Source organism: Pipistrellus kuhlii, unplaced genomic scaffold (assembly GCF_014108245.1).
Source record: "Pipistrellus kuhlii isolate mPipKuh1 unplaced genomic scaffold, mPipKuh1.p scaffold_m20_p_3, whole genome shotgun sequence".
Lineage (NCBI taxonomy): Eukaryota > Metazoa > Chordata > Mammalia > Chiroptera > Vespertilionidae > Pipistrellus > Pipistrellus kuhlii.
This window is the reverse complement of record NW_023425529.1, coordinates 5705019-5723227: the sequence shown is the minus strand read 5'-3', so window position 1 is coordinate 5723227 and position 18209 is coordinate 5705019. Positions and strand designations below refer to the sequence as shown.

Sequence of the window (18209 nt, the reverse complement as noted above, 5' to 3'; positions counted from 1 at the left end):
GCCAGATCACGGTCCCTCAGAGAGCTGGAGGGCCGGACTATATGAACTACTAATTCCTACTGTAACACCTCGGCTGCGCTCACTGCCCAAAAAACCTGGCGGGCCGGATCAGACTCCTCTGCGGGCCGCATGTGGCCCGAGGGCCGTAGTTTGAAGACGCCTGCTAGACTCTACTGTGGTATGAAGCTGCTCATGTGTGCCAGGCTCTGAGCTGGCTTCCCATAGCTTATCTACTTTTGATGACAACTCTCTCTTTTACTTTATTTTTTAAATCCTTACCCAAGGGCATTTCTCTGTTGAATTTTAAAGAGAGTGGAAAAGAGAGGGAAAGACAGAGAGAACCATCGATGTCCATTGGTTGGTTGCCTCTGCACACACCCCAACCAGGGCCTGAAACAGAAAGGAGCTTGCAACCCAGGTATGTGCTCTTGATTGGAATCGAACCTGGGACCTTTCCAACCACAGACTGATGCTCTATCCACAGAGCCAAACAGATTACGGCTTGATGACAATTCTTAAAGTACTAGCATTGTCTGGAAAGTAACAGTAAGAACTATCCCATTTGGACTCAATTATGCAAATGCAATACAAAGAGGGTGAAAATCTTTTCTAATAGCATATTGTGACATTATAAGCATCATTATTATCATTCCTTTATTACACGGTGATGAATGCAGCCTAGAGTGTCATTAATATTGTAGATGCTGAGTTGGTGCCGCTGAATTTGTGGTCCTACAAGTAGCCTCCCTTCATTCTTACAAGAATTCTGTCCACTTAGGTCTGCACGAACACAATTGATTTTTAGGAGCTAAATGCACACATTTCATGCAGCCGCACAGAAATGTTCTGAGTTGATTAGGACACTGCGTTCCAGCCTGTCCGGATGAACTTGAGCCCTGCCTTTGTCATTCACGTCAGCTCTTGCCCAGTCCATGTGCTGAGCTTCCATTCTGTGACCACGGCTGAGATTCTGCTGACAGGATCACAGCCCTATTTTATTTCCTCTGCTTCTACCAACTCCAGGTTCAGAGAACCAGAGCCACTGCCAGTTGGCACCTGTCTCCAGCTCCTGAGAAGATACAGCCTGAAGCAAGATTCAATCATCTTCTTTCACCCCTTCTCCTCTGTGGGACTTGTTAGGAATCCTGCTCTCAGATTCGGGGACTCGATGGCCCACTCATGCCTTTGGGGGTCTTCCTTATGCCCCTGATTGTGAGGGCACCTTTAAGATGATCCACTGCTGACATAGCACCTCCCATCCCACATCCCAACCTCCTACTCCCCCCCCACCCCGTCTATGTGCTGAGAGTACATGCCCTGCCCAGACCAGTCCATGGTTTGCAAGTGGTTTGACAGTCTCAGAGGTAAAAAGAAGGAACCAATTTTGTTCACATAGTTCAAATTAATTGTGCTTTTTTTTTTTAAATTTTTTATAGAAATCACATTGTTTCCCAAAATAATTGCATTCTTAAAAAGTTTGAAGCCTACCACATGGCCATCATATAATACAGGGTATTCCAGGAAAATGTATACATTTTAAAAGGTGATTCTATTGCATTTTGAAAATGAAATGTATTTTAATAAGCACTGCCTTTATAATTATTCAAAGTGTGTGTATATATTTTTTGGAGGGATACCCTGTATTTTACATCATTGGGGTGATTGGTTTCATTTACTCAATTCTCATATTTTTAAATGTTACTCTACTGAGTTATATTATGCCCCCAACTGTTATTTAAAAAAATATATACCATTGACTCAAAGTAGTCCTTTGAGTCATAAAAGTACTGAAAATATTAATGATATTATAAATGTAAATTGTGGACAGAGCCACATACAATATAAAACGAGGGAAGTTAAAAATAACATGGCACATATAAAATATGGCAAGGTCTCCACACAATATAAAGTGAAGAGAAAATCTTCAGCCAAAAAATGAAAACCGTAAATAGATGTAAAAATAAAATGTGAAAGATAATAAGTATGTGAAAATGTGTCTTATTGAACTTGCAATCCATTAGCTTCTGCCCAGGGAACTGTCAGTTATGAATCCTCGCAAAACTGGCAGGTAGCCATAGCAATGCACCATTTTCACATAAAACAGTGAGCGGCCTCTTTGGTAATCCAGTCAAGTCTCCCCCACCACCACCCCAGTCCTTCTACCAAATAATTGTTGTTAGTATGAAGTAAATGGCTTTTATATCCAAATGTAGAAAAGAATCCAAAACTCCAGAGGCATCATTCAAAATATGCATAAAGCACATCATTGAACCAGTCAAAAAGTGAATGAAAATTTTGCAAAATTCCTTGATTCAATAATGCTTTTGAATATTGTATACCATTCATAGTAAAGAAAATGGGAAGAGAAATTACTAGGTATGAATTCCCAGCCTATATTCTGCAGACTACTGCTGTGCAGAGTGTGAATTGACTCCTTGGATGTGTGTAATACATGTAGGACAGAAGCACTCAACAGGCTTTATCATTGAAAGCTTGTGCCATAAGAAGATTTTTTTTTTCCATTTAAACTGAAATGATTTGTGTTGGTGTCCCTTGTTAGGGCACCATAATGCCAGGGTTCTTTCCCCAGCCTTACAAAGGCTTCAGCATACTGGAAAAAGGGGCTGCATGCAGATGATTAAAGAGTCCAAGGATGAAAGGTAGTTTTGAAAGGTATTGGGGGTCAGAGGAGCTTCAGCTGAAGGGGCTAGAAGACTCTCCTTCAACTCAGAATTTCTTAAGACTATACTATGAAAAAATTCTTCAATTATCTATATATATAAAAGCCTAATATGCAAATGTCCCCTCGGAAGTTTGACTGACCTGAATTTTGATCTCACACTATGACATGCGCTGACCACCAGCGGGCAGAATGGAGCGAAGGAAGGCCTGATTGGCAACCGTAGCCACTAGGGGCCCTACCCAAGCATGAATTTCGTGCACTGGGCCTCTAGCGAGGCTAATAATTCTCTGTCATTGTCAGAGAAAGAAACTGATGATATATTATTGATGATGCTTCAAAAATCACATCCAAGAGCTGCCACAAACCATGTAGAAACATTTTCCACAGACGCATTCAACCAAAGAAATGAATGGGTGTTCATCTTTCAAGTGAAAAGAGTTTTTTGAAAGCTATGCTTTGCATATGAAGTGCTTCTGTCTACTGGGACATGGAAAACAATCTTCAGTGATTAATCTGTTCCTTGTGAGTCAATGTTTTACTTGAGGATCCAAAATTATCTAGATATCCTTACAATTATGAATTAAAATATCCCTATTTGGCAGGAATAAATATTAAGGAAATATACTGATTGTGAGACCTGGACATGTCTTAAACTTTTCACTTCCTCATTCTTACTATTTCTGTTTTCCCCAAGATTGGAACCTCATCATTAATTTTTTTTTAAAATTTAATCCTGCCCTAACTGGTTTGGCTCAGTGGATAGAGCATCGACCTGCGGACTCAAGGGTCCCAGGTTCGATTCTGGTCAAGGGCATGTACCTTGGTTGCGGGCACATATCCAGTAGGGAGTGCAGGAGGCAGCTGATTGATATTTCTCTCTCATTGATGTTTCTAACTCTCTATCCCTCTCCCTTCCTCTCTGTAAAAAAATCAATAAAATATATTTTTAAAAATTTAATCCTAACTTAAGGATATGTTCATTGATGAGAGAGAGAGAGAGAGAGAGAGAGAGAGAGAGAGAGAGAGAGAGAGAGAAAGAGAGATGAGAGAGAAATGTTAACTGATTGTCTCCCACACGTGCTCCAACCAGGAACAAACCTGCAACCTAGGTATGTGCCCTGCCCAAGAATCAAACACGTAACCTTTCTCATGTATGGGACAATGCTCCAACCTATGGAGCCACCCATCCAGGGCTCATCATTGACTTTTGACCCATGACTTCATCTGATTGCTTGCTGTGTTCTCTACTGGGCCTTGAGTACCCTACTCCACCTACCAGATCGAATATTTTAGAGCCAACTGCTCTAGCCTTAGCGGTAAGATAGACACTGTTTCCTGTAGTGTGGGCTGCCCATGTGGTCTTTGTGGAGCTCACTATGAAGAAAGACATACTTCTTCCTCACCTCTGTTGGATCCTTCTATGGGGAGATAGCTCAACTAGTGGAGCACACCTGGCCTTAAGGATCTTCATGTATCAGGCATGTGATCTTTGAAGAAGAAGCTGTTCTACCAGCCTGGCAAAGATACCGAAAAAGAAGGTGAGGCTGGTTTGCTCTGTATTTTTGTTAATTTTTCTGAATGCTACCAGGTTGATGGTAAAGCTCAGTCTTATTATACATGTTTATAACCTCTGCATCTGGCATCCAAAACATACTCAATAAGGGTTTGGACAAATGAAAAAATTAATGAGTCAAGTAAACCTTTGCTAACTCCTACCAAGGATCTTTTTAAGTTATAACTATTTGCATGTCGTTTTTAATGGCAATTCCCTCAAGTTTTTTCTTGTTTTAATTTCAAGCTCATTAATATATATTTCCAGAATCTTGATGGTAACACAGAATAATATCTATTGAATACTTTCTCGCACACAGTCTTCCAGCCGAATCTTCCGTCTCTGTCATTTGTTCAAAGAGCAGAGATGCCTATGCTGTCAATGTAGACGCGTTTTATTAGTACATCCTGTGCCCTGAGATGTAATTATCCTGCTTCTGAGCATTTAAATTCACTTAAAGCATATTAAATGCTCTATTCTCATTCTCATTTTTCTTCCAGGAAGTGTCTCCTTACAGATAGCTTTTCTACCATTTCTTGTCGGGAATTATTCCCCCTGGCAGCAAAGCCAAGTGGGAATTGAGTCATTTACTTTTCTCTTTCATGTGCTAACATTCTAATTTCTGCCCAAAGAAGGGAGCATGTGCCTTTCTTTGTTTCGTCTGTTCTATTGTGTACAGCGCTGCCAGCCTCGGCTCTCCCTGGCCACGTACTTTTGGGTTCAGCGCTTTGCTGTTTGGCTATGATTCCCATCTTCTGTATTTTGTACAGGTGTTTCTATTTTAAAAACAGAGGCAAGGAGACCCCTTTCATGGTCACAGTCTTAGGTCTCTGGGATTCAGGGTTTGTTCAGGGTCACCATCCTTCTTGACCATGGCTGAGAGGACAAAGGATGGAACATGGGACATTGGGCTCACCCAGCATCTGGAGCTGAGGCTGACAGGGAGTTGGTCTAGGCCAGTAGTTGGCAAACTCATTAGTTAAGAGAGCCAAGTATCAACAGTACAATGATTGAAATTTCTTTTGAGAACCGAAAACTGACTTCTGTGCATGGGCCACAAAGTTTCAATTGCTCTGTACGTGTGAGTGCCCGCATGTGGTATTTTGTGGAAGAGCCACACTCAAGGGGCCAAAGAGCCAGCCGCATGTGGCTCATGAGCTGTGGTTTGCCAACCACTGGTCTAGTCTGGCCACCGGAGTGGAGAGATGAGAACCTCAGGAGTTATACCGTGGAGCACAATTGAACCGTCCAATGACTTGGTAAGAGAAAAACAGACGGCTGTGTCGAGTGAAGCAGAGAGTGAACTGAGGAGACGCTCCTGATGGCTTCGTAGGCCTAGAGGTCACGGCAGGATAGTTCTTTGAATTTCAATTTGTGCTTCCTGCGCCTTGCTGTTCATATTAGGAGGTGGCAGCCAGATCACTGGTCTCCCCTGGACTCTCCATGAGTCAGAGCAGAAAGCAAACTCTGTTTACAGACAAGCAGAGGAGCATGCAAGGCTGAGCTAGACTTCCCACGCCAGGTCAGCTGGCTTAGGAGGATCTTGTCACTTCCTGGCTGTGAGGCCCTCTTGTCCCATTGGTGAAGGAAGGACAATGCTGTCTGCCTCGTAGGCCTACTATGACAATTTAATCAAATATGTAAAGCCTTTAGAACATTTGCCATCACGTCATAAAGGAACTAATTGCAAGTGACTTTTGTTATTTTAATGTTTTTGTTAAAGCCCTAAACTGATGGAAGAACAGCACAACCTGCCCCGAAGAGTGACCTGGGGAAGAGGAGCCCTCTAAGGATGTGGAGGCGGGGTGTTGAGGGGCAGCAGACCAGGTAGAGTAGAGATGGGAATGGCCTGGGAGCACAGCAGCTCCTATAACCTTCCGCAGGGCCCGAGTGGGGCTGAACCGCTGAAGGAAGTGGCCTCTGGATCCTGAGAAAGGACCTGCTCCCACCTTCACCACAGTCCCACGCCGGGAGGATGGCAGAGACAACAGATGCTTGGTGCATCTCAATTTCCATTCTTTCCTTCTTCTTTTGTAAAAGAATGCCGAGTATTAGCTGGCCACCACGTACAAGAGGCTGGATCTTTTTATGTGAGAGGGAAATACCGGTAGATGCTTATCTTCATCAAGCCATTGCTGTTTTAATCTGGGAAAATGAGAAGATGAAAACCAGATACAAGTTGATGTATTTTTTTTTTCTTTTTTCTGAGTGTTTTGAGATTCACAACCACTAAAGAGGCTGAGCTGCCCTGGGATTTTGTGATTGGTCCCAGGATTCTTTTATTACATCCCTCTTTGCTTGATTAAGGTCAATTTAAAATGAACTTGCTACTTGCACCCAAAAGAACTCTCCCTAAGGCAGACTCTACCTGTGCAGCCACATTAACTTCTTAAGGTTTCTCTCTTGTTCTTTCCTCTCTGGCTAGGAATATTTTAAATTATATAGTCAGATTTCATTTTTAGAGTTCATCTGTCTTAGTTGTTTTGCTTTTTTGATGAGTTGGTTCCTGGGATCATGTCAAATTTTTTTTTTTTTTGCCTTATATTTGACATCTGTATTATTATTTTTTAAGAAATATATTTTATTGAATTTTTATAGAAGGGAGTGGGAGAGTTAGAAACACTGATGAGAGAAACATCAATCAGCTGCCTCCTTCATATTCCCCCTGGGGATATGCCCGCAACCAAAGCACATGCCCTTGACTGGAATCAAACCCAGGACCTTTGAGTCCACAAGCAACTCTCTATCCACTGAGCTGAACTGGTTAGGGCGACATCTGTATTATTAAAGTTCAGAGTTCAGGAGTTTGGGGTTTCCTCTCTCCACCTCCTGCTGAGTCCACGTGACCTGCTTCTTTCTCTGTCATCATTTTCAGACAAGCAGTTCGTTGTTTCTTACTGATCTAAGTCAAGTCTAGCAGGGTCTTTCTTATTGCCTCCTCTACCTGCTGAGCAGGGATCTGTGGGGAAGGCAACCCAAGAATATATCAGCTGAAATTTCTCCAGCAAAATTAATCTGGGTGGCCCCTTGCATCTTCCAAATGTGGTTTTTACACACTCTAGGACATCAGAAGAGATTCTTAGGCCTGGTGTGGGTAGCACTAGGGGCCTTCCTTTGTTACTTAAACCATTCACAGATCTGGCGTGAATTGGTTGACTGTTAAAACAAGCTGAAGCCAAACCCTGGACATAAGTAGCTGGGAAGAACACAGAGAGAAATGGGCAAGAGAAGCTGAAACTCAACCCCCCAGCTCTGCTGCCCTACAAGCCACTTCAACTTTATTCTTTTCATCTAGAAAATGAGGACACTCTTCTCTCTTCTGGCAGCTCATGGAATTGTTTGGACGGTGCTTGGAAATGTAAATAAGTTCTGTCCAAACATGTGGTTATTATCATGATCTCAATGTGCCCCAAATCCCAGCCTCTCATTTCCATATTAATTATTGTATGAAAAGGAAGGAGACAAATGGAAACTAGCATCTACTGAGCAGCAAGGATAATACCAAGAACTATGCTAAGGATAATACAGGTGCATTTTCACATAACCCTCCCACTGGCCCACTGTGGCATCAATAAACATATTTTTTCTGGGTTCATTTTGCAGACCCAGTTCTGGGAATTTCTCACAGTTAATATCTTTCAAACAAAATTCAAGTTTTAGGTTCACTCCCAGCTGGTGCATGTTGTAGACTCACAGAGGCCTTTGGGAAGAGAGTGAGGGAATGAATAATTGGAATCCCAAGGGTATCTTATTTGTTTAAGGCATCCATTTGTATTCGTTTGTTTTCTTCAGTAATTGAAGAATCTTTATGGCATGACATGAGTTTATGAAGTGGAACTGCAGAGAATTGACACCCATTGGAAATACAAACATAATTTACAATAGCTCATCTTTTCGCTGTCATTCAGGAAGCCAATTAGGCCCTAAGTTCATGTCACTCCTCTGCTCAAAGCCCTCCCAAGATTTCTCATCCCACTTTGAGTAAAAGGGTCCTACAATGGTCTACCAGGCCCTATGTATTTTGTCCCCTCCAAGCCTTACTTCTTGGTCCTCATTGTTTATCATTCTTCGCCAGCCCACTTTGCTCTAGCCATCCTTGCCTTCTTGCTAATCTTACTCCAGCCTGCCTCAGGGCCTTTGCATCAGATGTTTTTGTTTGTTTCTAGTTGGACTGCTCTTTCTCAGATATCCACATGTCTCACACTCTTTCTTCCTTCAAGTCTCTACACTTATCAGTGAGGACTTCTCTGATCATCCTTTAACATTACAAGTACCCGCTCTCCCCTCTGCAATCCCATATCTTTTTAAAAAAAATATATTTTATTGATTTTGTACAGAGAAGAAGGGAGAGAGATAGTTAGAAACATCGATGAGATAGAGTCATTGATCAGCTGCCTCTTGCACACCCCCTCCTGGGGATATACCCGCAACCAAGGTACACGCCCTTGACCGGAATCGAACCCAAACCCTTCAGTCCCCAAGCCAACGCTCTATCCATTGAGCCAAACCAGTTTCGGCTGCCATCCCATATCTTAAAGAACTCCCTTTCTCCTTGCCATGAGGAAGAAACACAGAAAGCTTTTTTTTTTTTTTTTTAAAATATATTTTATTGATTTTGTACAGAGAGGAAGGGAGAGAGATAGAGAGTTAGAAACATCGATCAGAGAGAGTCATCGATCAGCTGCCTCCTGCACACCCCCCACCGGGGATATGCCCGCAACCAAGGTACATGCCCTGACCGGAGGGAATCGAACCCGGGACCCTTCAGTCCCCAAGCCAATGCTCTATCCATTGAGCCAAACCGGTTTCGGCGTACACAGAAAGCTTTTAAACAGCCCACAACAGCACAGAAACCAGGAAGGCTTTAGAAATCAATGGTCACACAACCAATTCCTTCATTGCACGGATGAAGAAAGGAAGGCTCAGGGAGGGAAGTGACTTGCTAAGTTGGGGATGATGAGGCCAACAGATTAGGAGGTGGTGGTCATTGAAAAGATAGTTTACCACAGAGATGGGTGTGGGAAGAGAGGCCACATTCATTCATTTATTTATTCATCTCACAAATATCTACTTAGGACCTACTCCATGTTAGGGTCTTGAGCTGCCCCTGTGAATAAAGACCATTTTAGTTACCTACCTCCAGAGCCCACAGCCTTATCAGGGAGGCAGCCATAGAACAAATCATTATATAAACGATATGAAGTTCAACTGTGACAGCAGTTACGCAGCAGAAATACTTGGTGCTATGAGAGCATCGTTGGAAAGCGGGTATTTTGGGCAGAGAGGCCAGTGAGCACTCTCTTGAAGGAATGATGCTAGAGAAGAGAAGTGAAGAGTGACTGACGGGTAGATGGATGAAGAAGCCAAGGGCATGGCAGGCAGTGGGTTGGAGTGTGGTGTGAGATGAGGTTAGATATGGAGGCAGAAGAGAGAGCCTGCACACCCTATAAGCCGTGATAAGAAATTGTATCTTTATCCTAAGAAATGCTGAAGGGTTTATCTGATTCCTATTTCCATTCCGTACACTTAATCGCACTGACAAATAACGTTAAGAATAAGTAATAGAGGAGCAGATTCAATTTCTATTTATATCCATGAGACATCCACAGGGCAAAAAATAAACTTGGGAAATCAGTCTTTCAGTCCCTTGCTACACCATACTTTCCTGGTCACCTATACAGTCAAACACCTTTGGTTTTTTTTGAGCCTGGTTTGCACTACCCACACAGACACACACGTAGACACACACATGCACACAAAACAGACAAAGACACACATACACATGCACAAACACACACACACACACACACACACACACACACACACACGAGACCCAAACACATAAAAAATACAAACACACACACACACAGACACACCTTTACACAATGTCTTGACATTCTTGATAAGGGAATAACAGAGTTTATTCTGATTAATCTCATTTAATTCCTATTAATTTGCCCACTTGGGTCCTTTGACCTGCAATCACTTGCTGTAAGGGTGCTTAACACAATGCCCATCCTGACTTCATCAACCATGGGAAAGCCATGGAGAGGCCTCTCCCGATGTGATGAATGGAGTCCCACTCTGGCTCCAGAGCGTGAAGCCCCAGGTGCACCTCATCAGCCTCTCCAGAAGGTTTGTGATGCCACCTGTTCGCCTGGGTGAATGCTGCTCTTCTGTAAGAACCCTGTGTTTCTGACACCTGGGGGTTTGTAGACTCTGGAGTGACTGCCCCTCCCAGGGACTAGACTTCCACATGCAAATCCACCGACCCAAGCTCTCGCCTGCCACCACCTCCTGCATGGAGATCCTACCCTCTGGGCCACACCCTGCTCCAATATCCCAGGGCCAGGTGCCAGACAGCTGGCCACAGCCCCACCAAAGAGCCCTCTGAGATTGTTGCAGTTAGCTAGTTCCTGCCTGCTCACCCCGACTCAAGCGAGCCTTCCCTGGGAAGCACAACAAAGGCCCACATCCCCCCTCCCTCTGCCTCTGGACCCCCCTTGCGCTTACCCACTTGGCTCTGCTTGGTGGAGCTGCCCTCTCCTCTTGGAACTGTCACAAATTGTCTTCCCAGTGCTCATCACCTCCTGCTCTGTTGGCCTCATCCTCCCTGAATAATAATAACACCTGCATTTTAAAACATGCCCCTGAGACTCTCCTCTTTCATTCGCTCCTGAGAGGTCCCAGGTGGAATTGGTCTGGCTCCCAGGGGCATGTGTTCATGGAAAGCTGTGGATTTCAGAGCCTGGCGGACTCCTTACCAGCTGCAGGACTGCGGGCCTTTGACCTTCCTCCCTTTACCCAGAGACGAGGACCACAGCATCCACCTCACAGGTCACCCATCCAGCACAGGACCTCGGGCCCAGCGGCTGCTTAACACCCATTGGATCCCTCTTCCCTCCAGCCATCGGAGAGCCTCCTTGGCTGTCTGCTCTCTGCCCGCCCGGTTTATTGTTTGGTCAACCAGGAATCTTGAAGACAATCCCTGGATGATTTATTGTGAGCTTTCCAACCTTTGCTTCCTCTATTTATTCACCTCCAGCCAACCAGAGACTTTTATTTTCCCCTTCATGAACCCCCACAGACGCTGACAGCTCCTGCGTGTGTTTTGATGAACTGCTTGGACCCCGCACTCGGTCTGGCTAGGCTGACGGCTCCTGGCTGCCGAGAGCACTGCACTGGGAGTTGAGAGTGGGGCCCAAGCTCCAGCTCTGACCGCTTCCTCTCGGGACCAGGGAGGGGCACAGTGATGGGTTGGTCACTGTAAGCTTCCACTCCACCCTCATCTGTAAAATCAGAATAAGCGTGGACACCTGCCTGTATCACAGGGCTGCCCTGTGAGGCTGGCAGGACGACGTAGATGAGAAATGTAAAGTGATGGCACAGTAGTGTTAGATCTGATCAAATAACTGAATCTATACTCCCTCCCTTGGGAACTGACCTTTAGCCCACTTCACAATGGACATTCCCTTTCACTTAGACCACACTCCACTTGCTATGACCATTATTCTTCCCCTCCAGACATTCCCAGGCTCTGGACCTGCTTGGAGAATTTTCTGCCCAGAAAAAGCCCTCTTCAAAAATGTCCCTGTCAAAAAGTGTAGAGAAAGACCAAGGCATTGTTCCTGATTAGAGACTAAACACAATATTTGAACTTGGATTGGACCCTGGAATGGAATGGAGGTCATTCCTGCTATGAAGACATTATTAGAACATTTGGCAAACTTTGAAAGTAGACTGTGTGTTAGACTATAGTCTCGTATCAACGTTAACTTTCTTGCATTGGGCCCTTGCATTGTAGTCTATAAGATAATGTCCCTATTTTAAAAAAAATACATATTCAGATTTAAAAGGGGAATGGCAATTCAATTTACCTACAATTCACTCTCAAATGCTTTAGAAAAAATACTGTAGACAGAGAGATATGAGGCATATGTGACTAAATGTTAACAACTGGTGAATCGGAATGAAGGGCATGTAAGTTATTGGTGCAATTTGTGACTCTTCTGTTTGAAACTACAACTTTAGCAATAAACTAAAATTGTTTGCACGAATGTAATAAGACGAAACCTTCCATAGCATTACCTCTTCGCTTTTCAGCTATCCAGGTAAATGTCCATCACAGGAGAGCTGACTGGGCAGGCTCACGGTTGTCTCCACAGTGCTCTTTGCAGAGCGGCTGCACAATAAATATTTGTGGCATGCAGAAATAGTGATGACTGCAAGGAAACTGTCTGATACCACCCTTCCTTTTCTTCCTCTGGAAGCACAGAAGCACAACTTACCCGGAATCTGAGGAAGAGTTTTGCTCTGAGCAAGCTCTGTCAATCATTTCATGACATCATCCCAGCCTCACTGATCAGATAGTCTTGGTATTATGCCTTGGAAGCGCTTTCCAGAAGTTCATCCCAGAAGATGTTGTGTCTCAAGACTATCTGTATATGTTGGAACAAACCAATGACCAATTCCATCCAAAGTCATAATGAGAAGCCCTACACTTTGGTGGTGGCCCCAGGATCTCCTTTTCAGTTGTGACCAACCATCCCTTGACATTGGAGGGCACATACCAAGAACATTTATGTTACATGGATGAAGACTAGGACCATGATGGCCCTCCAACATTAGATTCCATGGGTCTGAAACTTCTTAGAATGCATATAACCGACACTTCATAAACTTCAATGGCTTTACATTGGGAAATTAACCTGAGGATTAAAAAAGCATGGAGGGGGAAAACAGTATAACCATGACCTACATGAAGATATGACTGCACAAGCCCAGTAGCCAAGCTAATTTCAGTATCATCTGAGGAGACAACAGCATGGAGTGGAAAGGTAGAGGTTTTTGAAGTCAGCCAGATTTTGGTTCAAATTCTGATACCCTCTTGGACAACCTGTGTGATTTTTGGTGAGTCACATTTCTCTGAGGGCTGGTTCCATTCACTTAGTAATAATAATAATAATACCTTCTTTATATTAGAATGTTGGGGTGAGGACACGAGTGCCAACTACTTTGCAGCCTTGGTTCATTAAATGGTGGTTCTTATGACCTCCACCAACGGCGTGTAGACACCATGTCAGAGAGGGGATTTTCATCACATTTCTCCCACTGACACAGAGCTCCCTAGTGGCCTGGTGATCACAAATGCAGCCTTATCTCAGACAGTGGAGCCTTTGAAAGGAGCAGAATTAGAATAGGGTCTGTCCTTTCACGATGGGGCACAAAGAAGCCATTAGTCAGCTCGGCACATATGTGCTCTGTGAACCGGCCCTCCACACTCGGAGGTCCCTGGAGGCAGATGCTGAGCTGAAGTCCAAAGGGGAGCTGAAAGCAGTGTCTCTACCTGGGCCCTGTCATCTGTGCAGTGACCCGGAGTCTTCTGGGAATCAATTATTGCCCCCTGGAGTCGATTCCGCTGTCGAAATAGGATTAGAGATTGCCCGGGTCTATTTTGAACAAATTTTCAGAATGTCCAGGAGCGTAGCAAGATTTGGAGTCAAGAGGAGAGGTTGCTGTCTAGACTGTGTGCGTTATTAGACGCATGTTGAAGGAAAAAGTCTAGAAATCTAATAACCTTGCTATCCTTCTGTCTGCCGATATTTAACCTGTTTCTTTCTTCGTGGGGAAGGGAGGAACATTGCTTGCTTTGTGGCTAAATAGGCCAAGGTTTAAATTCTTGTTCTGCCAGGTATGGCTCACATGAATTTGGGGGTTACTTAATACCCCAGAACTCGCTCTGTTTCCTCATCTATAAATAGTAATATCCACTTTGGCTACAGTGACTCAGTGAGTGAATGCATGCTGAAGGTTCTTCCGCCTAGTGGTGTTAGCTCCCTTAGATTCTGAATATTACAGAGAAACCTTTCCTTTCAGCTGAATGCCAAGATGGCATCGGCTATTTGAACACACACCAACGGAAAACACCAGTGTGACCCGTGTACACGCTTGTGGTCCCCTAGGGAACGGATAGGAAGGAATCGACACCCACCGCCATTGCCTCTGTCCAAATGGCTGCAGCTCCCCACAGGAGCTGGCTGTGAACTGCTGCTCCCAATGCACATTCTGGGAATTCTCGCGGCTGGCTCTGCAGACCTCATCCTCCACATGGAGCCTGGGCATCAGCCAACCTCCAAGCTCCAGCCTTAAGTGAGATCAACCTCCACGTGCCAGGCACCTGTCTTTGGGGAAATGGAGTTTTCTTGTGCTGGTGTGTAGTGTCAGGTTCTGGCATTTCTAAGCTCAGTGTCCATGAAGCTACACCATTCTTCAATTTGTACCTATTGTCTCAAAGCAATTAGCACCTTCCTTCATCCTCGGAGGTGACCCAGTTTGGATGATGAATAATATGGTCACTACAAGATCTATAGGACTGCCAGTGAGAGCGAGGCGGCTGGGGACGATTCAGGTGCCATGGAAAGAAATGTAAAAAATAAAACGCTTTAAGGAATTAAACAGATTTTTAACCTTGAGGAACCAGTCCTATTTAGCTCAAGTAGTTGGCAGTAATGAATCCAAAAGCTGTATCAATATATCCGTTAACAGTGGCCATTTCTAGAAGGGAGGGAATATCTTAGTGCCCGTGTGTGTATACACAGGGAAGAGAAGGCACTGGCATGCTGGTAAATATTTAACAACCAGCTCTCGGGTGGTGGTGCCCTAACTGGTGGCATAGCTACTCCTAGGATGGCCAATATTGAGCTATAGATGTGATGTCACTTGAACATAGAAGAAAACGGATGCACAGAAGTGAGTTCCTGTGAGCTGATTGCCACACGCCAATGGAGAAAGGGGGGTTTCCCATGTCATCTGAACACTTTAAGAATGTTTTACTTTTTACTATATTCATGGATTCACTTTGTAATATACATGGGTGATATATATGTGCACACACATAAACTTATTTACATTGGTTTCAGGATTAGCCCTAAGAGTTGTTTTCCTAATTTTTAAAAACAAATCCGAGTGAAACATCCACCTGACCATATAACACATCCACGTTCTCCTAAACCAGGTTGCTGTGGAGTGTCTTAGGACCACAGGGTTAAAGGGATGGGGCCTCACATTTCTACTGGTGCCCGTGACTTGCCTTGCTGCCCCCATTTGCTATATCTACAACACCTGTGTTCAGATAGAAACCAAGTGGGAAGTGTGACAGTGCTGTGTTAGAGGACAGAGTGAAATCTAACCTCAGGCAAGGAGGAAAAAATTATGGTTCAGATGATGAGAGAAAAGAAACGGCAACAGGAAGCAGAAAAGTTGCTGTTTCTCAAGTTGGCTCGCTACACTGAGTGTGTCTCGGCAGCTTCTGACAGGAGTGGGAGGGGATGGGAAGAAACAGTCCATACTTCCATTTATTGAATGCAGCGTTCGCTGGGCAAATCGCAACCCGATACAGACTGCCCCGCAGAGTAGGGCATCGGCTCTCATTCCCATCATTGTAAACACAACATGAATATTGAAGATTCAAGAAAATGGGTAAAAAGTCCAGTGTCTCCTCCATCTGTGTAACCAGTGAAGGTGCCTGCCTACCCTCTGGGCAGGTCCCAAGGGAGCCTGAGGTCGTGACCTCGTCCCCACCACCGCAAAGTGGGAATGAACCGAGGAGCCTGCATGCTCGTCTCGAACATCTCCGAACGGGCACGTGCGTCTTCAGCACGAGGCTCACACAGATTACGGAAGTTCTTCCAAAGGCCTGAGAGCTTCTTGCCTTTCACATGCACCGAGCCAGTCTCTTCGAAGCCCTTCCCCCAGGAATCAGTCGTTGCCAACAGAAAATGTGACCGGTGGTAAACAGTTGGTTTTCCTATGTCCGTCTTAGCCCTGGGACTCTGAAGAAGGGGGTAGTTCAAGGTCACTGGGGCCTCGGTGATGACCCTGGAGAAGGTGGCCCATGTTCAACTACTGGCTGCATTCGTCTCCTCCCTGCTGGGCCACGGTGGATAGAGGGTATGGGTTGAGGCAGCTGATGTTTCTGTCAGAGCCTCAAAAGGTCAGATTTTCTATTTTGGATTCCCATACCAAAACAAACAAAGGAACACCGGCCCCCCCGCCCCCACAACAAAAACAAATCAAAACAAGATTGACCTTGAGGACAAAGAACCAAACAACCTTTCCTCCAGGTCCCGCCACCCACAATGTCCCCATCGGGTGACTTTATTTATCTTTTTTAGATGGTTGGCTTCAATCATTGGCTTGCCCTCATCTTGGGTACTCAGCTAGCTGGCAGGACAAGGACGGAAGTTTGACGAACGAAAAGACACTTTTGCCTTTATTTCCTGGGATGGCTGACGCCCAGCACCCTCACTTCCTTTTCTTAAACAGCAAGGAGAACCTTCTATAGACCTCCTTGGTTGTGTGGCTTTGTGGTAGGATAACCCCATGGCTCCCTCTCACCCCTCCATGTCCCATTCTGGAAGAGATCCTGGGGATGAGCCAGTTTTCCACCTTTTGGGAATGCTGGGTCGTGGGGCAGAGTGGGCCTGGACGGATCCTTGTCCCAGATCTCTGTGGTGTAGGCAGCCTTGTTGGGCCAAGAGACAAAAACAAACAAACAAAAAAAAACAGCATTGCTTCATTTTGAGTTCCAAGGCTGGGCCCCAAACAGCAAGTGGCTCTCCCCTCCCCTGCAGAATGTCTCTCTCTCCCTGGTGGTGGCTTCGTGGTGCTAGCTGTTGTTCTCGGCCGTGAGATATTTGAGGGCGGCAAAGCCATAGCGGCGGGACATGTCCTGCTGGAACTCCTCCTTCAGGGTTTTGAGACAGACGCGGTATTGCTTGTTGGACCGGAACTTGGTGATGTCGAAGCTGGGGGCGTGAGGCATGTGGATCATGTAGGCGTTGGGGAGCACGGTGAATTCGTATTCCTGGAAGGAGACAAGAGCATCTTGAGCGCTTGCAAGAACCCTGGGTAACATGTGATGGATCCACCTGCATGACTGAATGACTAAGGGAATGAATGAAGCGAGGAAGGACATGAACAAGGAGCGCAGCACCATGGACAGCACCACCGTGGCATTCCCATGGTGATGGACAAAGTGGTTTGCTTCTCTGAGCCTTCGTTTTCTCATCTATAAAATGAAAGCGATAAGATAATGCCAACCTTGGAAGATGAGGAATAATACTGGCATTGTGCTGGGCAGAGTTCATGGCCCATAAAAGGTGCTTGATAAATGTATAATAAGCATGTGCCCGTGCAGTTGCTCTGGAAAGAGAGATTATTCTGCTCAATGAAATGAGGTTTAGGTGATTTCTCACAGGACTTGATGTGATCTGACCCGATAGTCTCAACAGGTCAGCACAAAGGAGGGGACAGAGAAGGGACAAAGAAAAACTTCATCAAGAATAAAACTCTCACCTACATATCTTATTACAAGTCTCACCACCATATGGTGTCCTCTATGTGACAGGATACAGACAGAAACTCGGGCCAAAAAACAGAAATGTCTCTGAATAGCAAAACAGGTGACAAACATTAGGACATGTCACTCAAAGGAGAACCTGGCACACCTTCACTCAGCATCTATGTATGCTGGTGTTGGGCATAATGCCTAATCAATTTTGGTCATCCAGGGCAGAATAAACTTGGAAAGGGAAAATCCAGATGGAGGAATTCTGACAGCAGCAAGAAATGACAGCTGATGGTGAGAAAGAAGGGAAAAGAGCCCTAGTTGGTTTGGCTCAGTGGATAGAGCGTCGGCCTGTGGACTGAAGGGTCCTGGGTTCGATTCTGATCAAGGGCACATGTCTGGGTTGCAGGCTCCATCCCCAGTAGGGGTGTGTAGGAGGCAGCTGATCAAGGACTCTCTCTCATCACTGACATTTTTCTCCCTGTCCTTTCCTCTCTGAAGTCAATAAAAATATATATATTAAAAAAAAAAAAAAAAAAAGAAAGGAGGGGAAAGAAAAGGCTTAGCTGCTCGAGACATTTCATGTGGAGACAGAGAGACCTACCAATCCACCTGTCCCTACAGGT

At 44.9% G+C, this 18209-nt stretch overlaps 1 protein-coding gene across 1 annotated transcript in view; it reads right to left on the bottom strand.

The window, feature by feature from the left end:
* Positions 1 to 15571: 15571 nt before the first annotated feature.
* LARGE1 (LARGE xylosyl- and glucuronyltransferase 1) overlaps positions 15572 to 18209 on the bottom strand; it is a 382199-nt gene continuing 379561 nt past the window's right edge. Inside the window, exon 15 of the mRNA XM_036455498.2 lies at positions 15572 to 17100. Coding sequence (XP_036311391.1) covers positions 16903 to 17100 — 198 coding nt within the window. The 3' untranslated portion in view covers positions 15572 to 16902. The remainder of the gene's footprint in view (positions 17101 to 18209) is intronic.